At 41.5% G+C, this 24755-nt stretch overlaps 2 protein-coding genes and 1 long non-coding RNA gene across 5 annotated transcripts in view; 1 reads left to right on the top strand and 2 right to left on the bottom strand.

Moving 5' to 3' along the window:
* LOC144246742 (pancreatic alpha-amylase-like) overlaps window positions 1-17552 on the bottom strand; it is a 26038-nt gene extending 8486 nt beyond the window's left edge. Inside the window, exons 1-11 of one of the 2 annotated variants that reach the window (XR_014956888.1) lie at window positions 15013-15147; window positions 14652-14870; window positions 13916-14062; window positions 13519-13716; window positions 11230-11460; window positions 10714-10847; window positions 10506-10628; window positions 10301-10400; window positions 9967-10088; window positions 9735-9860; window positions 3133-9487 (exon numbers count right to left, since the gene is read on the bottom strand). Coding sequence is in view for 1 of the 2 variants with exons in the window: in XM_077785243.2 (XP_077641369.2) it covers window positions 9298-9487; window positions 9735-9860; window positions 9967-10088; window positions 10301-10400; window positions 10506-10628; window positions 10714-10847; window positions 11230-11460; window positions 13519-13716; window positions 13916-14062; window positions 14652-14822 (1542 nt within the window). In the remaining variant the exon portion in view is untranslated. Of the gene's footprint in view, window positions 1-3132; window positions 9488-9734; window positions 9861-9966; window positions 10089-10300; window positions 10401-10505; window positions 10629-10713; window positions 10848-11229; window positions 11461-13518; window positions 13717-13915; window positions 14063-14651; window positions 14871-15012; window positions 15148-17415 lie in introns of those variants that run through there. The other variant, XM_077785243.2, reaches the window with a different exon arrangement.
* Window positions 17366-24755, bottom strand: part of LOC110484220 (pancreatic alpha-amylase) — a 10237-nt gene continuing 2847 nt past the window's right edge. For both annotated transcript variants that reach the window (XM_085585913.1, XM_077785478.2), the window contains exons 2-11: window positions 23965-24180; window positions 22319-22465; window positions 21847-22044; window positions 21114-21344; window positions 20133-20266; window positions 19925-20047; window positions 19720-19819; window positions 18637-18758; window positions 18405-18530; window positions 17366-17822 (exon numbers count right to left, since the gene is read on the bottom strand). In XM_085585913.1, the coding sequence (XP_085442039.1) occupies window positions 17633-17822; window positions 18405-18530; window positions 18637-18758; window positions 19720-19819; window positions 19925-20047; window positions 20133-20266; window positions 21114-21344; window positions 21847-22044; window positions 22319-22465; window positions 23965-24132 (1539 nt within the window). In that variant the 5' untranslated portion in view covers window positions 24133-24180 and the 3' untranslated portion in view covers window positions 17366-17632. The remainder of the gene's footprint in view (window positions 17823-18404; window positions 18531-18636; window positions 18759-19719; window positions 19820-19924; window positions 20048-20132; window positions 20267-21113; window positions 21345-21846; window positions 22045-22318; window positions 22466-23964; window positions 24181-24755) is intronic.
* Window positions 22462-24755, top strand: part of LOC146766764 (uncharacterized) — a 4950-nt gene continuing 2656 nt past the window's right edge. Inside the window, exon 1 of the long non-coding RNA XR_014956903.1 lies at window positions 22462-22880. This is a non-coding gene — a long non-coding RNA (uncharacterized LOC146766764). The remainder of the gene's footprint in view (window positions 22881-24755) is intronic.

Below are 24755 nucleotides of genomic sequence, written 5' to 3'. Positions count from 1 at the left end.
CATTCTTTCACTGTAGTAGTACCAGAAAATGTAGTGTTGTGATGGTTCGGGTTTCAGAACACACTATACATGATGTACTGAACATCCTTTACACCTAGAATCTGACTGACACAAAAGATGAGAATTAAAGTTATCTATGCATGAATGTAGTGAACATCTGCCAAAATATATCTAGTTATTTTAATTCTCCTGTTCTGCAAAGCTGACCATCTGCTCTGTCATCAGCAAAGATCTTGTTCTGAGAGCTAAATCAAAAGATCACCTGTCTTGTATACCTTGTTCTCGTTTCACAGAAACAGCATTTTAATGGTATCCATTTGTAGGAGTGATGGTGACCTGCAGCAAGCATATATTCATTGAGTCAAAATTAGCAGCTGGAGCTGTAGAAATCAGAATGTCAGTTTAAATGTTTAGGCTACATCAGTTACTAAAAGGCATCAAATTAGGTGCACTGCTTAAAAGAGTCATTATATATAATTGTAATAGAATTTTCAGACACCTATAAAAGCCAATGACACAGAAATTAAAATATACACACATTTCTTAAGGTGCTATTAAAGTCTGCAATGAAACCATTGAACTTTTATCTTTTTATTTTCAGGTACACCATAATGCAGAAAGGTTCTATCACTGTATAAATCTAAAGTGTAATACATACAACAAAATGACAAAGTAGTTTTTAATATGAGAAACTGAGTTTTTAGTGATCTGATTTTAATATAATTTCTCAAACTACAGAAGAGCATATTCCATTTTATGAGGGAAAGTAACAGGCTGATGTTAGAACCTTTACTTCAGTGCTCAATAAGAGAAAAGTGTTAGAGAAGAGATATTATCAGATCATTTGACTTAATGGGTTTTTGTATTGCTTGCACAGCCATCACTGGCCTTGCAGACTTTTATTGTCTTAGATTTAACAAGAAAGTGGAAGCTTTGCAGTGTTCACAGAATTCACAGAATCACAGAATTACCAGGTTGCAAGAGACCTTCAAGATCATTGAGTCCAACCCATGCCCCAACACCCAAACTAAACCTTGGCACTGAGTGCCACATTCAGTCTTTTTTTAAACACACCCAGGGCTGGTGACTCCAGGGTAGACTATTCCAGAACTTTATCACTCAAAGACTTGTAAAGACTTCAACGAAGTGTTAACTTTCCCAAGGAGGGAAATGTCCCAGAAGCAGGGATATTCAGGCTGGCTCCCCTGGCTCCGGCTGCCTGAGGAGAGCTGCTCCAGCAAGAAACCCCCACGTTCTGTCCCTGCAGCCCCAGCCAGCTGACCAGGACCTCCAAACCCTGCCAGCACTTACAGTGCTTTGCTACAGTTGCCAAAACTCGAACTTTTCTCATTGAAGCTGCATTGCTGATGCTTAGCACTTAGCAAAAGGCACCATTTATGCTTTGTGCTTATTTGCAGTTCAGTAGAAATCTTTTGTCTAGCATTAGAGTGAAGTTGTTTCTGTGTGTTGGGTATAGTATTGTCAGCAAAAATTACATGATTACATCACTTCCTATCAATACCAATTACTGGCTATTTTCCAGAACAGTCCAATTTAATGAAGCTAAGCTATTAAATTTATTAGTATTTACATTACCCTGATGATCATGATTCAGCTTCTTTAATTAGGCACATCAGTATGTCTATGTAAGAGTGTACTTCTGTGGACAGTCTTTTTAATTTTTTTTTGTTTTGTTAGAGACTCATTACTCACACATCACGTCGTGTTTCCAGAAACATGTGGCAATTGGGCCTTATCTTTGAATTACACATGATCTTTTTGAAATACTTTTTAATTTAACAATCATAGGATGGCATTCAAGGAGTAGAGATGATTTGAAATTAAAAAAAAATCAATTAATGCTTCTCTTCGCTACACAACTTCACAGCAGCTGAGATTTCCCAGGCTCAGCCTGTCTCTGTCAGCCTCCTGTCACTACAGCCTAACTCCTGGGTTGGGCAAATTGGGGAAAAAGGGCCTCTGATATGTCATATAAACTTGATGCATTTTTTCCTCCATAGAGAGTGGCCTGTTTCAATATGTCAGATGTTCAAATAGATGACATTAGCATACTATCTCTGAACAATGCACTTTCCTCTGTGCTAAAGTTGTCTGGGTAATGGCAAAAAGTGATTCTGAAGGTTGATACTAAGTATAATTGAATGCATTCAGGGCATAACTGCAAATCTCTTGAAAATGTCATAAACTGTGCAAAGCTACTTCCTTGGTGACAGTTTGTTGAGCATAAAAATGGAATCTGAAGAGCCTAAACTATTTATTTCAATTCAGTGAGATACTCAGCAAAGCTTATAACTCTGCTATATTCCATACAAATGCAGTGTGTCTTAAACACAATGATGTCATCTATATTATAAATATAGATCCAACACTGCCTTTTTTGTGTATCTCTGTGTATATGCAATATAAACACACCAGTACTTAGAGAAATAACATATTTACTTTGCACAATTTAAATACTTTCTAAATTACACAGCAACAGAATTTTGGTATTATGCACTCTATCTCTGGCTTACAGCATATTGTTTCTAAAATAAACTGCAGGAGAGTTTAATATAGCAAAATTGTGCCTATGACTTCAATGGCAGCATGGACAGTTTCTTTAAAATATGTTTCTATTTGTTTTAGAAAATTTGTACATTCAGGCTAACACTTGAGGACTTTGTAAAGTCCTCAATTTTGCAGATAGAAGCACTTGTGGATTTGTGTAGTATGACTCTAAGCTAAAAATAGGCAGGTGATGTAGAGAGTGTAGAGAATATCTTAGAGTATTACATAGCTATGAAGAAAATATTTTTATAATGACATGACATAAGGAATTGTGTTTTCTTGATAGTTTGGATTTTTGAGAGCAGAATGCCTTTTATTTTTCAAGGATGATAGAAAAATGCATGGATCTGTGGCCTGAAGAGTTGTTGCCAAGGTGCTCTACAGCACTACGCTCCTAAAAGTCCAAAGTAATTTTAATTAGTAGCAGCACAAATGTATTTTGAACAGCTGAGCAAGTAATTATTTCATTCTGTATGTGACTGCCTTGAAATGAGACACCAAATAGACCTGACAACTCTTGCTTTTTTTATGAGACTCTCCCACATGAAAAGAAAGGAAAATCACCTGCTGTCTTTTCCTTCTTCCAAATCTGAAGTCACCTCCCACCATAGTAAATATTTCAAGTGGCCATGTAGAAACAGAATCTATTCCTGCAAAATAGTGAAGGGAGAGGGACAGACATCAGATTTCTTTAAAAAAAAACAAAACATAAAGACAAGTTTGAAAAAGAGCTGCCATTTCTGAGAAATAGAAGGAGTAGGAAGAGTTCAGACTGAAGATGCTTTACTGTGTAAAGGGTGCTGGGCTTCAGTAAAAAGTTCTCCACTATTCCCTCATTTGTTAGGATAAGGGTGAATTAAAATTCCATCTCACTGTGAAATAATACAAGCATCGTTAAAAATGTTCTAATCTCAGTTAGAACTCAATAAAAAACAAGACTCAATATTTCAAACACTTTAAGGGAAATATGCATAAACAAAACAAGTTAACTGTATCTTGTCAGTCTCAGTGCTAATTTTTTTCCTATAGTGATATCTATTTGATCTCAATGAAAATTCTGGATGCACAAGAAATGTGAGATTGCACCATTAATTTTACCAGAAATAGAAACCTATTTGCTAATTCGGATTTCTAAAAAGTAATTTGCAGATATTGAGCATAAAGCGATCCATAAATAATTCATTTAATTTTCAGCTAAGGGCCTAAGGGATATTCTGGAAGAATAAGGAATAAAAAAACCCCAACACATAGATGTAGATGTGTAAGATGTGTGCATATGTGTGTGTATGGACACACACTATATATACATACATCTACATGCACACAATTATATGCTTCTTGATTTTACACTAGTCAGACCACTTGTTTCCTAATATTTTCAGGGTAAAAATAAAGTTATTTACACCTGCAATTATTATGGGTTAACTAAAAAATTTTATAAGTTTGTACATATGAGATCATTTGAGGCCAAAATTCTCCTGAATTGTGTAGGACTAGTAAAATCTTGTTATTAGGTTTTTTGTGTTTACCTAGGTAAAATAGAGGAAGGGGAAAATGAAAGTGCATTTCATTTTGTGGCAGTTGATTTAATTCTTGTTATTCAACACTACACTGACATACAGCATACACTTAGTTTCTTGCTATTGGGAGGAAATATTGTCAGGGGAAAGAAAAGGTGTTTTTAAGGTGATTAAAGAGCAGTGAACCATAATATGAAAATGTAAATTTTATCTTTCTGATAAAAAGAAATCTATCCATAAAGTCCATTAGGCAGTAGAGTAGCACTTCAAAAGAAGTCACAGATGGATCAACAAAGTCATGTTCAAAGTAGACCAGATAAAACAGTTGAGAGGTGTGTTGAGAGGATCATCTTGTAATTATAGTGCAACTGAGATGACCCCAATGGTCTTATCCAACCTTCTGATCTCTAAGTGTGGGATAAACAGAACATGGCCATTCGAGTGTGAAGATCAAGTAAACAGAAAGCCAGCTGTGTCTCTAGAAGATGAGTATTTTTCCAAAGTTAGCAGACATGTAAAAGGGCAATTGTATTTCATGCATAACAAATAAGAAGATAGTGAATCACAGCTGAATTATGGGATGTTTTCTTCTTTTAGATAAAACACACAGCCCTCCACAGTGATGTTACATCCCTTCTCCCATTTCTCAGCTTTCTAAATATGATGTAGACTTATTAAGACAAACCTTGTCCAGTCTCATATGAGGTTAAAAAATACCTTGGCTGGTTGTACAATGAGGTTTTGATACCCACACAGTGCCACAAGGAATATCAGCAGAGATAACATGTTTTCCCTCCTGAAGAGCTGTAGAAAGCATATTCCCACAATGTAAAAAAATCAGAAAAATGGGTTTTTATTGCAGCTATTTTGGCTTCTGTTTTGGCAGTTTTTAAGATTTGGCTTTTTTTGCAGAGCTGCCACATTCACTTCCCTTGGCAAGCAATGGGGTATTTATGTAGAGACCACAACTTAATTTATGATATCAAGGCTGGCAATGAATAGGGTAGTTATTACATGTAAAAACGGCTAACTTTAAGCATTTTTAGGAGAGATACTGAAATGGATTCTAAAGAACCATAGAAAACTAGATCCAAATCCATTGCTCATATTTTAATGATACATTTCCTTCTTTCTTTGTATCATCTGAGCTTTCTTATCAAGACATTTTGACATCCCATTCTTCTTATATAGCTTAGAAGCCAGATACTAAAATATGGCAATCTATTTGTCAGACAAGGGCTTTACTTTTATGATAAAGTAAATAGTTTGCTACAGGTTACAGCACCATAAAGTTCTATCATTCATAGCTGTTCTAAGATATAATTTTTTTCCCAGTTAAAGCATGCATGTCCTATCCACAAGACACACACTCAGTGCTTGTTGAACTGCTAGTTTTATTCCTGTTTTGCTCTTTTCAAGTTCAAGTTCCCTGCAAGTTCTACCCATGAATGCAGTTTGCTACAATACTAGACAAGTCATCTAGGACTTTGCCTCTTCTGTCTTGTCTGATCTGTCTTGTTCTAGCTATCATTTTTGTCAATATCAGTATCCTTTTAGCTTGCCACCTGTCTGATTATTCTGCCTGCTCTCTATCCAACACTGCTCTGACTGCTCTGTCCTGTTCCTGTCACCACTGCACATATCAGCTGTCCTTTGCTAACTTCACTGTCTAGACAAAGGTAGATTCAAGGGGTATTTGAGCAAAGGCAGAAATGTTTTTGACTTTATTGCCTTACTTACCCCATTATCTGTCTTCACAAGGTTCAGAGGAACTTCTCTGAGATGTAATACCACTCCATGGAAATCCACATTCACTCCATGCCAGATATCCCAGGGTTGATCTCAGCAGGAAGGTTCTGATATGTTGTTGAACCCAATATGATCTTGCTGCATCTTTACAGTAAAATATTGTCCTGCCATTTTCTACCAGACCACACAAATTACATATATTTAAATATAATCAAAAGGGTGATTACAAATGCTGAAGAGAAGGAGAGTAAATGAAAAGTGAAGAGAGATTTAGATGTCTGTAAAGGTGTGCAGTTAATTAAGCTGGCTACTTCTCAGTCTAGTTGGCTGAATAATGCAACCTAATTATTAGTTTAGGACTAAGAAATACCAAATATTTTTCATTCTCTGACAAACATTTGATATTTCCATTTTCAATTCAAAAGTGCCACAGCACAGCTCACACTTTACTGCTCTCCTACAGCATCTTTCTTAACCCTACACTAAATAATCTGGCTATTTATCCCCACCCTAAGTGCTTTAGTGTGCCAATTGGGTGAAAATCCAAGCACTCACTCTCACTTTGACTCTACTGACTGGAGATGATTCACCATTATCATCTCAAACAGTGTCACTAGCATTCATTCTCAGAAACATTCTGATTTAACACTAAGGCAAAATTAAAATTGCCACAGCATGAAAACACTTGCAAAGGAAATATCTGTATACTGTTCAGAATTGTGCAATGAGACTAATATACTAAAACTATTAAAAACACAGATTGCAGATAAACATATGATCAGCAATTTAGAAGTTAGTATTGTGTGTTGAGTTTTTCATTTGTTTCCTCTTAAAATAACTTGAATAAAATGCTTACAGGCTCCATAAAAGAGACAATAGATTGTTAGTTTCCCTTCACAGAACTCCTTCTCTTAGAAAAGTAACAGTGATTCAGGAAAATAATAAGATGACACAAAGGCATGCAGAGCTGAACAGCAGTTTTTATATTTGCTGTTGCACTTAGCTGAGAAAATAAATTGCCATGAAACTTTCTGGTCCACTCATAGTACACTAGCAGTTTATAGTTTTTCTAATCTCACCCTTTATGTCCACTTATCTGACAAATATACAATTTTAACTCTGTGGATTAAAAACACTAGAAGGATAAATTATCAAATCATACAACATTTCTGTTTGGGTGAATGTGAAAGTGTTTACTGTCTGAATGTGTCTCTCTCTCTCTCACTCCCTCTCTCTATATATATATATATAACTTAAATATGAGCAGTGAGCAGTTGTACATACAAAAAACTATTCACTTCACTTTATTGTACTGCTCTTGCATTAAATTCTGATCACTATTATGCTACCATACGGAGACAGCCCTATCGTGGAGAAAAAATCCAAAATGAAAAACAAAAACAAGGAAGAGAAAAAGAAAAATAAATGGAAAAAAAAAAATTAACATAAATACTGCATTGTGCAAAAAAATCTAAACTTTTACAATTCAGCAGATCTGTTGTGCAATCCCGATGTGCCCCAGAAAATATCTTACCTTAAACTTGATAATTTCATAACATAATTTCATAACATAATTTCATATTTTCATTGAACACTAGTATAAAAATTTAAGGCCTTAGTGTCATCACTTCACATACAAGAGTAGCAGTAGAAATTATAAAAATAAAGATAAACATTTCCTCATACTAGCAGTCTTTTGAAAACTTAGACATCAGCAGTAAGGTTGACTGTAACTCTGGCTTCACTGAGTTATCTGAAAGATCTGCTGTTGCTCTAGATGACACGATTGCTTTCTTCATCATCTTTGTGCTTAAATTATAACGCAATGTACCAAAATCCTGAAATAAAAGGAACAAAACCCAAGGTCTGAATGCAATTTAGGTCCTCTCAAAGCAGTGAACATTGGCCCACAAAGTTTTACTTACACCTAAAGAAAGTGTCTCATGATTTCGTTTTCTCCATGTTCTATTTCATACCACTCTGAAATGCAGACCTACATGAACCTACATCAAGCAAAACACTCATTGCACTGCAACATCCTTGGAAAGTAGATCCATGTGTGTTCACAGGCACAGAGAAGCTTCTCCATATTCAGCCCGTTGATTTATGGACACTTCAGATCAGTGTGTACCATTTCCAACATTTGCCACAAAAAGGTGTGGGGCTTGGATGTGCAATTTAATGCGTGAACTGATTATTCCATTTGGGATTGGGCAACGTCTGAGAACCAGAGGATGCAATCCTAGTTTCTGAGAGGCAGAGCTGAATGCAGGGCTTAAGACAGCTCCTATCAATTTCAGAGGGACCCAAGGACTCCCTGGCCTGCCCCTGTGGGCCAATAACCGGTTTGCAAAGGCTACCAACACCCTGCCACGTGAGTCCCCAGGTCTTCGGCACCTCTCCACTGATGCAGGGCTGAGTGGAAGGATCCAGGAGATGCTGGCAACAGCCAGTGAGGGAGACAGATGGGAGGTCCAGTGGCCAGGGACACTTCCCACACCCTGACTGCCCTGACAGACACTTGGAGCCAATAGTGACCACCAACACCACAGTAATGACACGTAAAACGGCACCTTGACCTCAAACTGGAGCAACCTCCTTCCATTTTCCCCTCCAGAATGGGACGCAGTCAGCACTTTTGGCCTAGCAGAGATTCTGATTAAAGCAAGGCCTGCACACTTGCTTTTACCTCAGCATTTTCTCACAGCTGACAAGGGATTTGGGAAAGCTGCAAACCTGCACTGTGTTTGCATATTTCTTTGAGATATTAGAGAATAAGGGTGCCTAACACACCAGAGGCAGGAATTTGCCATGCCTCAGCCACCAGCACAAGGTGGAAGCAATGCCTGGATACGTCGTGTGTTCTCAGGCACCTCCAGCACCCGCACAGGCAGCATTCACTTGCTGGGGCAAACAATGTGAGAGCTGAGGTTTTGCTTTGTCCAGGCACAAGCTGACTGTGAACCAGGTAACCTGCTGGTTTCACTGATGCCACAGGCTGGAATAACTGATTGGCACAGCCCAGCTTCCTTCAGACCCCAGACCCCAGGCTTGATTTCTCATAAGGAAGGGACAAACTCTGTACGTAGCCACTGCTCACAGCTGACAGCCCATAAGGTGGCTGCTCTGGGGTACAAGTGGGTGTGCATGGATCAGCCCTGGAAATCCTGCACTGTAGCTTAGCCATTTTAGCTGGCTTGGATTCTTTTTTTTTTTTTATTTTCTCTACAGTGTTTTTGTTACCTGGGAACTGGAGTGCTGCATTGCCTTAAAACCTACCACTGCATCAACACTAGTTAGGAGGGGATAAAGTTACACCTAATTCTAATTCATTAGGGGAGAAACACTACTCTTGAATGCCATTTATTGTTCAATAGAGAGTCATGCTCAAAAAGCAGGGAATAACATATGGGGGAAACAGTAATGCACAGACCAAACAGAGGAGGATATTTCTCCTGCATTATAACTTGGCATCAACATGAATTGCAATAAATGGATCTTCAGCATTGGTATTAATCTGGAAATTAGCCTTTCCATCACCAGAAACAAACACCTGCTTTCCAGTACATTTGTTGTTCTCCTTTTGTCCAGAAATAACATCACAGTAGGTACCAGAGGGCAGTCCAGTTTGTACATTGACATTCATATTCCTGAGAAAAGAAACACAATTTACCCATTGTTTTTAAAACAGGTATTTCAAATGGTGTGTAAGATTTCTGAACACAATCTTATTCTCCTATTTGAAGGGCATTGTAAAGCATGAGCTTTCTGATCCTACCCATCCTACACTCCTATTTTAGCTCTATGGATCCAGCATGCACTTAAAAAGCTCATGCTGGGTTGCTGATGAGGGATGCTATTGTTCTCTCTGAGGAACTATTTCTGACACTGACTTACCAGTCATCATTATTGAAGATGATGAAGCCTTTGTTACCACGGCCAAAAGCCACTTGATTGCTGCCATTGTCCCACCAGTTGGAGAAAGGCTCGCCATCCACCACGTTACGGAAGATAACCATGTTCCTGAAAACACAAGCAGTGTCTGCCACTGCACCTGCAACACCTCAAAAGCCACATGGAGCAGCAAAAAGCAACTGCTTTTACTTCTTGTTTCTCCCCAGTGCCCTACCTGATTTGACGCCAGCGATGTTCGCAAACCCAGTCATTGCCACAGGTCGTGTCTGGGTTGATTGTGACAGCCTTTGTGGAGCCATCTGAGTTACTTGGGGGTCCATACCAGTCATTGACGTCCTGGCATTAAAAAGACAGGTTTATATCTTCTGACTGAAAATGCAGAGAACCCCTCTGCAGAGCAAAGCTAGAGGGAGCATCAAAGTTGCACCAGCTATATCCAGCCTGGGACGGGGAAATCACTTAACAACATGAAATGCACTGGACTAATTCTCTGGCCCTGTTCTCACCCTTAGTCCCCATGGATGGATCCTCAGAATTAATAAACTCACCTTTCCATTTTCAAAACGTCTCGGCCAGCGAAAACTTGACATCACACGTGTGAACCCATAGGGATGGGCAAGCATGAAACCAACTGCCATCTTATAGAGCCTGTTTGGTGGACAAACAAGGAATGAGACAGAGGAACCTGCCAGAGAACACACAGGAAAACAAACAAGAGCAAGAAGAATCACCCAGACAAGAGCAGTCCCTTACCTGGCATCCCAGAAGGTCAGGATAGAAGCTCCACCAGCCCCGTGTCCTCTCTGGTTGTCGTGATTATCCACAAAGACCAAGGCTCTGTCGGAAGGCACAAAGCCCCAGCCTTCTCCCCAGTTCCTAAACAAAAACACAGACTTGAAGCTTCCCTGTCAATTGGTGTATCCAGTGAATCCTGGAGAAGTTGCAGCACCTTCATGCTTACTTTAAGTAGGCCATCTTTTCTCCGTCCCACTTGCGGAGCACTGTCCCCAGTTTGGCACCGTACTTGAATTCTGTCACCCGGCCATTTCCAAAGTACTCGCTGCCTTTGATAGGCTCTGTACCCAAGTCAATTACCTGGTACAGGAAAGGTACAGGTACATCCCTTCTTATCTTACAAAGACTAACAATGCAATGTACACAACTTAGCACAAGTTCTTGCTTTACATAGAGAAGAAAGTAATTATGTATTTGTGCTGTGTAGATCAACACAAAGTCAGTATGAGACATCGGGGACACATGTGAAAACATGAATGACGAAAGGAAAGGTAAAGTTGATTGACAATCTGTTGTAAAAGCATTTTTAAGAATCAGAACTACCTAGGTCTGCAGGGCTGCTCTAAGTAAATTGTGAGCTCTTTTCTAGAGTAAGTTGGATGAAGATGTATTGCTGTTCCTCTGAAGGACGAGGCAAAAGAGATACAAAAGACAAATATAAAGGTAAAAATGTGGAGCTTACCTCTTGGTAAATGAAAGGTCTAGTTCCTGCAGAAAACCACTGAGTGTTTAGATTATGCAGTTTGTCCAGAAACGCTTTTATGTCCCCAGGCCACATGTGCTTGGCAGCATCAATTCGGAACCCTGCTACACCCATATCAATGAGATTGTTCATGTACTCTGCAATCTTTGAGCGCACATAGTCCTTCTCCAGGGCCAGATCCAGCAGGCCGGTCACGCGGCAATTCCGGACCTGTGCAACAGCAAAAAAAAATTAAAGATATCTGTGTATTACACCAAAGGAGGGGTGGAGGTGGGGTGGGGGTTAATGAGGTTGTATTGGATTGGAAAGAAGGGAGGGAGTGATATCCAGAGTAAAGGCTTCTGTCTTCACAAATCACTGTTGCACATGATAGAACCCTACTGTCCTGGAGACACCTGAACACCTGCCTTCCAATGGGAAGTGGTGAATAAATACTTGTTTTACTTTGCTTATATGTGTGGCTTTCTCTTTACCTATTAAACTGTCTTTATCTTAATCCATGAGTTTTCTCAGTAATACTCTTCCAGTTCTCTGCCCCATTCCACTGAAAGCAGGAGGCTGAGTGGTGTTTAGCTGCTGGCTGAGCTAAACCACAAAGTCCTCTTTGTTGCCCAACATGGACTCAAAGGGTTTGAATTAACAATGGCTATGATTAATGTGCTAGATGGAATTTACAGCTGTTATTGCTGTCTGGCTAATAATTGACAGCTTCCTGTGCTTGCCATGGGGCTCACCGGCCTCACTGTGCATTGGAGTCTAGGGCGCATTGGTGGTTGCTTTGTGCTTTGGCTGCAGCTGCAGCCTGTGCTGCTGATCCCCTCACCCTGGGACACTCTGATCCCACCACTGGCAATGGCCTGGGCTGGCACCCGGCCGGGGCAGCACCGCTGCTCCTGTGCTGCTGGACTGGGCACGTGGAACTCCAGAGGGAACTCGAGCCACAGGGACTGTGACCTGTGCCTGAGTCCAGGTGGGACAGGTACATCTGAAGTGCCTGAGTCCGTGGAAGAATCCACACCACATCAGGAACATCTGAAGTGTAGGAGGCCATGGAAGAATCCACACCAGAGCAGAACATCTGAAGTGTCTGAGGCCATGTAAGAATCCACACCAGAGCAGGAACATCTGAAGTGTATGAGGCCATGGAAGAATCCACACCAGAGCAGAACATCTGAAGTGCCTGAGGCTGTGGCCGTGGCTGTGTCAGTGCCACAGCAGGGGCACCCCTGAAGGCCCAAGGGCAGCTCCGTCGGGGCCCAAGGCAGCTCCGTGCTGCAGCAGGCACAGCTTGAAGCACCAGCAGCTGTTCACGAGGCTGGGCTGGAGCACCTCGAAGGTGTGGCCATGGATAAAGCCACAGCAAAGCAGGAACGCCCTGCAGGGACTGCAGCCAGGAGCGAGGCCAGCTTGGGCAGCTTTGCTGTCTGAGGGGACAGGGGCTGTGGGTGAAGCTGTGCTGGAGCAGATCTGTTTCTGGGGACACTGAGGCCCATGGACAGGACCGTGCTGAAACAGGTGCCCCTCAGAGCCCCTGTGGCTCTGGATAAATCCATGCAGCAGCCACGTCCCCCTGAAGAGCCTGTGGCTCACAGAAATGGCTGCACTTGGGGCAGGCACAGCCCTGAGGGGCTGCAGTCCCTGGGTAAGCCCAAGACAGAGCAGGGGAAAAGGGAGGAATTCATTGCAACCTTAAACATGATGGTCTAGTCCAAAGGAACTGGGAGTGAACATTGTAATGGAAATACCTTTAACTTGTTGTAATCCAGGATTTGAGATATCTCTTATAGGGATTACCACAGCACAAGCCACCTGAGCCCATGAAGGACAAGCCCTACATGAAGCAGTGCAAGTGCAGAAACATTCCAATGTATTGTTGCAAAGAGGCTGAAGGGAGAGCTTGAGAAAGAACTGCTACATATTCTTACTACAAAAACCGGTAAGTGTGCAACTGCAGCACCACCTTGCACTGCTGCCAATTTTCCAAGAGGGCTCCTTATCATGATCAGCTGAGTGTACAAACTATGAAAATGAGCTCACACACTGAGCTGAGTACGCCGGTCCCACTTCAGGAGCAAACACTGGCACACAGGTTCCTGATTCCTCGGTACTTAGAATATATTGGGCCACATGTACCTATGATCACTGCTTCCTTCACTTGTCAAGTGACTAAGCACAGGTTTTGTGAGGCACTCCACCATTTGATTTTACTGTAGTGTTAACAGAATATGTAAAAAAAAAAAAATTTAAAAATTTTCCAGGGGAAGTTACCTGATTGACATCACCATAATTTTCAACATTTCCACTTCCAGTGTGACATTTGCCATCATTGAAATCCCAACCAGAGTATGGTACAGCTGGAAAATCTCTGCTTCCAGCATTAAAATAGCTTCCACAGGTAGAATGTGTGCCTGAGCCACCTCCAGCACCACACATATGGTTGACGACAGCATCCACATAGATACGAACCTGGAAAAGCAATTTGTGCATTTCAGTATGTCTTGTAGCAAATGTGAAGTCATAACCAGGGCTTTACCACATCACTATTAAGTTGCTTATTTTCCCTTTCAGTTTCTTCTCAGTTTACACCTCCTTTGAGGACAGCAGCACCTTCCCTCAGCTCATACAGCACTTCTTGACATATCAGACAGATTTTCAAGGCACTTACTCCAACATTGTTGCATCTGGTCACCATGTCTCTGAATTCCTGTTCATTTCCTGATCGAGTGCAGATCTTGTAGCTAATGGGCTGGTATCTTTCCCACCAGGGTCTGTTCGGGTTAGTAACGACAATGTTTTCATTTGGAGGTGAAACCTGCAGATGAAATTATGTACTTTGATAAAAAATCAAATCATTTTAATTCAACATTTTAAGGGCAAAATCTGCGCTCAGGACCTCTGCCCTCAGAGGAAAGTTAGTACCCAAGCCAGTCTCTCTCCCACAGCAGAAGTTCAGGTCTGTGAGATGTCTTGTACACTGGCAAGAAAGACATTTTGGGTTGTTCCTGTGAGTTGCCCAGGTCCAGCATGGGCCTGCTATCCCGAACATGTGCATGGAAGGGCTGAAGCCACAGGAAGTATTTTTACCTGTAATGCCAAACCTCACTACTTCCATACTTTGCCTTTAGAAGAAGGCAAAGGGCTTTACCTTCTATTTAGCTTTCAGCATGCCCCTTTATATCTGATCTCTAGCCATACACCATCGTTCATTCCTAGATGGGCCTGCAGGGTTAGGGTTGCTTCTAAAAGCAGTTACTACTTCCTACCCTCCCTCCCCAGCAGCAAAGTTACTTCAAGATTACTGTCTCCAACTCAGGCATTATTAATCAAATTATTAATTATTAATAGCTTATTAATCAAATATTACAATGCCATTTTCCTACTACTCACAGGAAACTACTCACCTGAACACCTCCAAATCCATTAGGAGCTAAGTAGCGTTCACACTCCTGAGCAATATCCTGCCAGCGCCATTCGAAGAGATGCACAATAGAGGTTCTCTTAGGGTAAGTGTTGGGGTTGTACTGCCCCCAACAAAGCCCTGTGGCTGCAAGGAGGAGGAGAAGGACTTGCATGGTGCCTTCAGTGTAAGGCTGTGCTCTCTTCACTGGCTATTTATGTTCCTGCAAGATGACAAAGTTCCTGTAGCAGGTGTCAAAATTCACATGGATCAATGCTATTAGTTATTATTTAGATAGGTAACTCAATATCATTCCTTTGGTTTGTTTTTTCTCCTGAATAACCCAACAGCTGAAGATAAAATACCTTTTCACAATGATTATACACCATCATAATCCAAGTGGCCCAGGAGCAGTACACCCAAATCCAGAATTGCATTCTTTCCAAAGCACATAAAAAAAGAGACTTTATCAAAAGTGTTCCAAAATGTGGAAAATCAGACAGCTGCTGAGGTTGAACTCTGTAGGGCCACCATCCTCTTGGCGCTAGGAGAGATAAACTCAAGGCAAGGACAAAAGTTAAGATATCCTGTCTGGGCATTCTGACCGCTCTGGCAAAACAATGTAGCAAGGACATTGCTGTCGAAAAAATGATAACCGAGAAGATTGTGTTACTAAGGGGACAGGGGCAAAGGAGTCCGAGTGGAGAATTTTGTATGGAACAATAAATACTGGCAAACTAGTGGAATAAACAGGTTTTCTTGCATAGCATGGTCTGTGTCTCAATCCCTTTACTAAATCATAACATACAGACCCTCAAAGGGGGCTCTGGAACGTAAAAGGAGTGGGAGCTGATCGAAAGATGACTGGAAATCTAACAGCATTAAGAGAATGAATGTGTTTGCCAGCATTCTGAGGCATCTCACTCTCGGGATTAGATTGAGTTCCAACCATGGTATGAACAACTGTTGTGGTTTTATACTGGCCCAACACCAGGCACCCGTGAGAGTTGCTTGCTCATCCTCCCCTGCCACATCTGGGCAGTGGAAAGGGGAAAAAAATTAACAAAGAAGTCATGAGTGAGATAAAGACTGGAAGAAAACATTTAAGTGCACAAGGGGTTCAACTTAAGGTTGCAGAGTGAGTTTATTACAAACAGAATCAGAGGTGGGAAATGAGAAGTAAAATAAGCCCTTAAAACATTTTTTCACTCCAGCCTCTCCTCCTTCCCACTGACAGCTCAGGGAGACAGGGCATGGGGGTTTTGGTCAGTTCATCACTGAGATTCTCTTCTGCTACTCAGGGAGAGGAGTCCTCCCCCTCTGAGGTTATGGGGTCCCATCCCTAGGACACATTTCTCCGTGAACTGCCCTGGCATGGGTCTGCTCTCAAGAGCAGCAGCCAAATGTCACCTGCTGCAGTGTGAATCCCCCTCATGAGCACACAGCCTCCCAAAACTGCTGCAACATCGGTCTCTCTTCCCACGGGGTGCAGTCCTCCAAGGACAGGCTGCTCCAGCCTGGAAGCAAGGGCCCCCTCTCTCCACCAGGTCTCCCACTGGATCACAGCCTCCTCCAGGCATCCACCTGCGCTGGCATGGGCACTGCCCCCGTGGGCTGTGAGTGGATCTCTGCATCCCCCATGGATCCCCATGGGCTGCACAGGCACAGCTTCTTCACCATGGGCATCACCACAGCCTGCAGAGGAATCTCGGCTCTGACACCTGCAGCCCCTCCTCCCCCTCCTTCTGCACCGACCTTGGTGTGTCCAAGGTGTGTTCTCACCTCCTCTTCTAACTAGAAGAAAAACTGTCTGACTTTGATTTTTTTATTAAATATGTTAGCACAGAAGCATTACCAGCCTCTCTCATTGGCCCGGTTTTGGCCAGCAGCATGTCCATCTTCAGAACAGTCAGGGATTGGCTCTGCTAGAAATGGTAGAAGCTTCCAGCAGCTTCTCACATGAGCCACCTCTGTGATACCCTGGCTACCAAAAACCAGGCCATGAAAAACCAATACAACAGCACTATTTAATCAGTAACAGATTCATCATACAAGAGGCTTGGGGTCTTCACCAGGTGAATCCCACTGGCAACTAGGAACGGACACGTTCTCATACGCCATCTTTCTCTGGTGTCATTGCCCAGTCCCTGCTATGAACTGTTACTGGTTTCCTTCACACAGTCATGCAGAGCAGCTGATGGAAAGTGATCATTTGCCTCTCCTGCAGAAACTTTGCATAAGGTGTTTCACCTCCTTTTAAGTGATCAATGATTCACCAGAGTCAAGGAACAAAATGCAAAATTAGATGCAAGTGATAGTGTAGATGAGTTTTAGTTGTCTGATATATAACTGAATTTGAAAGCTAGAACTCTTTTCCAAGTACTTTCTTGCATTTCCTACAATTTCCTCCTTCAAAAAAAAAAAAGACCTTTGACTTTTCTTCATGAAATTATTTCAGGTCTTCATTTGGAACTGACTTGTAAGATCGATGTCTTGGCAACAATCCTCCATGAATAAACTTGAGTCTACTAACAATAAAACTATACGCTAAGAGAATACGAAGACTAGAAAATCCACTTGAATTGTGCCATGTTTCAGCACAAAGGGGTCTTGGTTTTTGGATATCCTGCCAATTTTAGCAATCTTGCTTGCCCTAAAGAGAACTGCAATTCCACTTCTGCACAAACCAGCACGATTTAAAATTTAATAATGTCAATCTTCTCCTTCCATTTTTTTATTAGTACCGTAACTGAATAAAGTACACTTACAAATGCACACAAATGTATAATCCACTCCCAGATCTGCAATGGCACCACCAGCTCCCATCTCTGTACAGTAGCTGCTCACTATTTCATTAGTATTACAGCCAACATGCTTTGCTCTGTCTTGGTTCATGCAGTCCTGAGAGCCAGGACATTCTGTACATCTGTTTGCTGTTAACAAAGACACGGAGGAGAAGGAACAGCACATGCACAACACATTTGGTTATAATTTAGCATCAACATGAATGGCAATGAATGGGTCGTCTTCTTCATTCCCAATTAGGAAATTAGCTATACCATCAGCAGCAACATGAACTTCTACTGCTGTACAGAAGTCACCTTCCTTTTGCCCAGAAATGATATCACAGTAAGTGCCAGCAGGCAGACCGGTCTGCAGAGATGCATTCAAAGACCTTTGGAAAAGAATGAAATGCAGTAAGCATCATGAGGACTCTTAAATGCTCTTCAAATTGTATTGGAAACCTCAGACATTAAGTAAGTCTGGAATTATCCTCTAGCACTTCTCTGGACACTGCAGAATCTATTCAATCACTACATGTTTCAAATTGCTCATCACCACAACCTACAGCTACTTATTACAGCCCTGACATACTCCTGTTCTCTTAACATCTCACTCTTGCATAAACTATTTCAATACAGTTTTTAAAACTGTCACATTTAGAACATATTCCTGAGTTTACAAATTCCCTTACTTCTATACATTTAGACTTTGCTGGTTGTGACAGAGTGACACAGCCAGCTCCAGAACTGGGAAATAGAAAGACTACACTACAAGGCTGCCAAGAGTAAAGAGTGTCCATGGTAGAGTGGAAAATGCTATGTTTAAATTGCCAATAACTAGGGCATCCATTAGAAAGATCTATTCAAGATAGCAACATCTTAAAAGGTTTCACTATGAACTAGATTTTTAAAATACATATTTAATACATAATATTTTCTTATAATAAATTATAATTTATTTCCCTTTTACTCACCAGTCATCATTATTGAAGATGATGAAGCCTTTGTTACCACGGCCAAAAGCCACTTGATTGCTGCCATTGTCCCACCAGTTGGAGAAAGGCTCGCCATCCACCACGTTACGGAAGATAACCATGTTCCTGAAAACACAAGCAGTGTCTGCCACTGCACCTGCAACACCTCAAAAGCCACATGGAGCAGCAAAAAGCAACTGCTTTTACTTCTTGTTTCTCCCCAGTGCCCTACCTGATTTGACGCCAGCGATGTTCACAAACCCAGTCATTGCCACAGGTCGTGTCTGGGTTGATTGTGACGGCCTTTGTGGAGCCATCTGAGTTACTTGGGGGTCCATACCAGTCATTGATGTCCTGACATTAAAAAGACAGATTTATGGCCTGCATTTTGGCCACAATAACCCCCTGCAATGCTCTAGTCTGGGGACGGTGTGACTGGACAGTGCTCAGGCAGAAACGGACCTGGGGGCGCTGGTCGACAGCCGGCTGGACATGAGCCAGCAGTGTGCCCTGGCAGCCAAGACCAATGGTATCATGGCCTGTACCAAGACTAGTGTGGCCAGCATGAGCAGGGAGGTCATTCTTCCCCTGTACTCAGCTCTGGTGAGGCCACACCTCGAGTGCTGTGCCCAGTTCTGGGCCTCTCATTTTGGGAAGGATGTTGAGACACTTGAGCACGTCCAGAGGGGGCAATGAGGCTGGAGAGAGGCTTGGAAAACAATTCCTGTGAGGAATGGCTGAGGGAGTTGGGGGTGTTTAGCCTGGAGAAAAGGAGAAGCAGAGGTGACCTTATAGCTCTCTACCATTCTCTGGAAGGTGGGTGTAGTCAGGTGAGGTTGGTCTCTTTCTTCAAGCAACAACTGACAGAACCAGAGGACACAGTCTAAAGCTGCGCCAAATATAGATGGATGGATGGATGTTAGGATAAGGTTTTTTTACAGAAAGGGTGATAAAGCTCTGAAATGGTCTGTCCAGGGAGGTGGTGTAGTCACCATCCCTGGATGTGTTTATAAAAAGACTGGATGTGGCACTTAGTGCCATGGTTTAGTTGAGGTGTTAGGGCATGGGTTGGACTTGATGATCATGAAAGTCTCTTCCGACCTAGTCATTCTGTGAATTCTGTGAATATCTTCTGACTGAAAATGCAGAGAGCCCCTTTGCAGAGCAAAGCTAGAGGGAGCATCAAAGTTGCACCAGCTATATCCAGCCTGGGACGGGGAAATCACTTAACAACATGAAATGCACTGGACTAATTCTCTGGCCCTGTTCTCACCCTTAGTCCCCATGGATGGATCCTCAGAATTAATAAACTCACCTTTCCATTTTCAAAATGTCTCGGCCAGCGAAAACTTGACATCACACGTGTGAACCCATAGGGATGGGCAAGCATGAAACCAACTGCCATCTTATAGAGCCTGTTTGGTGGACAAACAAGGAATGAGACAGAGGAACCTGCCAGAGAACACACAGGCAAACAAGCAAGCGCAGGAAGAATCACCCAGACAAGAGCAATCCCTTACCTGGCATCCCAGAAGGTCAGGATAGAAGCTCCACCAGCCCCGTGTCCTCTCTGGTTGTCGTGATTATCCACAAAGACCAAAGCTCTGTCGGAAGGCACAAAGCCCCAGCCTTCTCCCCAGTTCCTAAACAAAAACACAGACTTGAAGCTTCCCTGTCAATTGGTGTATCCAGTGAATCCTGGAGAAGTTGCAGCACCTTCATCCTTACTTTAAGTAGGCCATCTTTTCTCCGTCCCACTTGCGGAGCACTGTCCCCAGTTTGGCACCGTACTTGAATTCTGTCACCCGGCCATTTCCAAAGTACTGGCTGCCTGTGATGGGCTCTCCACCCAAGTCAATTACCTGGTACAGGAAAGATAAAGTATATCTTCCTACTCAAAAACCAAACAAATAAGACACTGCTTCAGACATTGCTTTAAACAAGGGGACAGTACTTGAGCTAATTATGTTATTTGGCTTTCTTGCAAAATTGTATGTAAGGCTATTTTTTTCTTTTAGCTCAGCCCAGTATATCTCCTTACCCCAACTGGTCACCTACGTGTGATTAAGGCTTGGGCTGTACTTCCTTTATATTTAGTATGGTCACCAAGGCCTCTGCTTCCAGCAGCTAGGCAGCATCCTTTCACCATGGAGCTAAAGAACATTTCTATTTGCCTAGACTTTGCAGGCAAGATACTAATTTAATAAAATATGTGCAGTAAGTTTAGCTTCTGCTGACTGAACCCAACACTTACCTGCTTGTTCCAATTCATTATTCAAACGTAAAACACAAATTCAGAATTTCAAGTAATAGTCATTATGCATTTGGAAAATAAACTTTCTGCACATAATTAACATTTATGTCTTCTGTTGCAATTTATTATCCAGAATTTAAAATTCAGGAAATGAAATATCTTTTTTAAACCAACAGAATTTTTACACTAACTTCAAGGTTGTAAATTTCATCTCAATAAAATTTCCAGGTTACCTAATTCTTGAAGGTCCAAAACAAGTGGGGAATTTTGCACATCAATTACCATTTATTTGCAGATTAGATATTTGCAGATTATGGTTGAGGATGATATTGAGGATGATTTCTGTATATCTGCTTGGGCTCAGCCCATGCAAAGCATTGCCATGTGTGACTGAGTCTGTACTGGGCCGGCAAGAAATATGTTTGTGAAGTAAAATTTAAAAAAATAAAGACTACCTCTTGGTAAATGAAAGGTTTAGTTCCTGCAGGAAACCACTGAGTGTTTAGGTCTTCCAGCTTGTCTAAAATGGCCTTGACATCCGCAGGCCACATGTGCTTGGCAGCATCGATCCGGAACCCCGCGACGCCGATGGCGACGAGCTGGTTCAGGTACCCGGCAATGCTGGAGCGCACGTACTCCTTCTCCAGGGCCAGGTCCAGCAGGCTGGCCAGGCGGCAGTCCCGCACCTGGGCAAAAAACCTGAAATCAAACCTTCTCACCTCATAAACTTCATCTAATGTTCTATACACCTTTGAATGTTCTTGAGCTATATTACGATGCCAAATAAAACCTCTAGTAGCCTTTGTTCCCCATGCATTTCGTTCCTTTGCCAAGTCATCTACACAGAAGCTGCAATAAGAAATTGAATTTACCCCTCTCTTCCGAAATTGAGACCAAGGAAAACTTCAAAATTACAATAAAAGGCAAATAGTAACTTCTACCTTTTTAACACACTGAATAGATTTTATGAGCTTTAAAATATCTGAAATTGAGATATTGTCTCAAGTACAGCTATCCCTTTAAGAAGTGGTATTCCTGATAGCAACACTAACCTCTGTTATTAATTTGGATGGTTTTTTATGAGGCTTTTTAAAATTCCTTTTTAAAAAAAATGTCTTGCTGTAAATTAGAGCAAAGAAATCACAGCACAGGAACAGATGTACATGAAAACCATAGTTGTAGGTTTACCTGAGATATATCATGATAATTCTCAATGTTTCCACTTCTAGATTTGCATTTCTGATCATTAAAGTCCCAGCTAGAATAGGGCACAGCTGGGAAATCTTCAGTCTTTGAATTGAAATAGCTTCCACAAGTAGCATGGTCACCAGCCCCAGCATTAGCTCCACACATATGGTTGATCACTGCATCCACGTAAATGTGCACCTAGAGAACAGTATCCACATAATTTGAAAAAGCTACTTCCCACAGCACCACTAATTAATGTTCTCTCTCCCATACTTCCTGTCCTATCCCCCTACTTCTGCTTGCTTGCTTCAGCCAATATTTTACTCCATTTTTTTTTATTAGCATACAGCAAGGGTGATAAAACATGCAGCTCAGCAGACAGGCAGGTAACACTGCATCCATTTTTTTAAATGGTAGAATCTCTGGCTATATATTTGCATTGTAAATACCAGAAGGTTTTAAAAGTACTTACTCCAACATTATTGCACCGGGTTACCATGTCTCTAAATTCAGTTTCATTTCCAGATCTTGTGCACAGCTTGTAGCTGACAGGCTGGTATCTTTCCCACCACGGTCGCTGGGGGTCAGTAATGATAACATTTTCATTTGGAGGTGAAATCTGTCAATAAAACAAGGGCACTTGGTAACAGGATACTGAAAATTGTTAATTTGTTTGCCTAGTATTTTTAGAGAAAGAACATAACCTACTTAGATCCTCAGTATCCTCTGCTTACACTGTAGTGCTGGAAACAAAAGCCTTAGGCCTGGCCTTCAACAGGTAGAAACCCAGTATAATAAATTATACTGGTAGAAACCCAGTATAAAAATTAGGTCCATGAACAGAGTGGCTTAATTTCCTTTGTGACTTCAAGCTTCAAAAAGAAGCATCTGAAATTGAAGAACTAGGCCAGAAGTGGAAGGAAGTGATTGCATAACAACTGACGTAACATCCTGCCTTGAAAACTGACCCAACTTCCTGTTTTTGTAATGTTTTGGATGAGCATATACTTGACCTACGTCTTGTAGATTTCCAGGTGAGTTATAACTCTTGCTTTTACAGACTTTTCGGGATACATTTCAGGCAACAAGCTTTTGCTGCTACCTCCAAGCCTCTGGGCACAACAACCTTATCCAACCATTTCTCAGCCTCTTAACTGCCACACCTTCCTGACCAGCCCAGCAAGGCATCATCTGAAAAAAAATTCCTGAGATCCTGCCACAGAATGGATTAAAATGATAAGCAGGCACAGGCCACAGTCTGAAAAATCAATTTAAAGTCCATCTGGTCTGCATGCCTGGAAAGACAGTTCCAAAGAAAAAATGATTATTTGAAAATTATGGGAAAGTTCTCACTCAGGCCAGCTTGCAGTCTCTTGGTCTGCAAGAGACAAGCACCATTTTTTTTCACACCAATTTTTCCCAAGCAGTCTGACAGGCAAACAGAAATACTTTAACCAGTGGCTTCTCTCCTGCCATGCTACCCCACCCAAGTGCCAGTTCTGGTTCCACAAGAACACATGTCTGTCATTCAGACAGAACTGACTCACACAGGGACACCTTCACCAGAACCTGCGTTCAGTTCACTGCCACCTGCTCACACCAGGTTCCTGCAAAGAAGGGTCTCTTAGTGGCTTACTGTGACACTGTGCCACACAGAGAGAAACTTGCCAGTTTGGGTGAACACAACTAGCAGCCTTTTTTATTTAATTATTTAAAACCTTCAGCATTTTTTTGGAAGCTCTTTATTCAGTCATAGTTTCATTTTATATTTATCTAACTCTTAAGAGCTTCCCTTGATTTAAATAATATCAAGCAGATAAACATAGGTGACTCTTCACAGCAGTAAAAAAAAAGATTTAGCAAATGATGTGATGTGCAATTCTAGTTCATCTAAATGTAATAGCATAGACTGCAAAACATGCACTTTGGAGCAATGAAATAAATTCATGCTTACGTGAAGATAGCTGAAGAATATATTTGTCAGCATTTACTACTTCCATTACCAATTTCTATTTTTCTCGTTCAGTACCCGTCCTTTGACAAATTGAACATTTTCTGTGAAAAACAAATTATCATCTATGTAGCAATTTTACTACCTACTGATAGGAGCAGACATACCTGAACTCCTCCAAATCCATTAGGAGCTAAGTAGCGTTCACACTCCTGAGCAATATCCTGCCAGCGCCATTCAAAGAGATGCACAATAGAGGTTCTCTTAGGGAGAGTGTTGGGGTTGTACTGCCCCCAGCAAAGGCCTACGACTAACAGCAGAAAATAGATCCCCATCTGGTGCTCTGTGATCAGCTGTGCTCTTCTTACTAACTGTCAGTGTTCCTGCAAGAGGTAAAGTACACATTAGAAAATACACATTTAAAGATAAACGCTTATCTCTGGGTGTTACTTACCTGTTACTTTGTATGAGAACTGCATTTTATCCAAACTCTATCAAATTTCCATACTAAAGTAACTTTGTTTTCATGCACTTCAAATTCACATGTTGCCGAATGGAGGCTACCTCCAGAATGCAAAAGTTGTGGTTTTATTAGTATAAAGCCAAGAACTACCCCAAAGGGCAAAGGAATATTTATATAGACTGAAATTGACATTTTGTTTCTCATTTTAATGAACATTATTACATTCCTATTTATCCTTGAGAGGCAGCTTTTTTTTTTTTTTCCAAATCGTGTTACTACAATTTGAACATATTTGGATAAGACCTTGCAGAGGCAGCATATTTCTTACCATGATTTGTTATGAAACCCCAGATATTTTCAAGGTTTAATGTACACGTGTCTGTCATTCATGATATACATGACATCGCTCATTCAAACAGCCTGAAACCTGAAAAATCTCTCACAGAAATCATTAATTATTGTGACGCAAACCCAGAAATGCTAAATGCTAAATCC

The sequence above is a fragment of the Lonchura striata genome, chromosome 8 (assembly GCF_050655825.1).
Source record: "Lonchura striata isolate lonStrDom1 chromosome 8, ASM5065582v1, whole genome shotgun sequence".
NCBI classification, from domain to species: Eukaryota; Metazoa; Chordata; class Aves; order Passeriformes; family Estrildidae; genus Lonchura; species Lonchura striata.
This window is presented reverse-complemented; position numbering and strand designations above follow the sequence as displayed.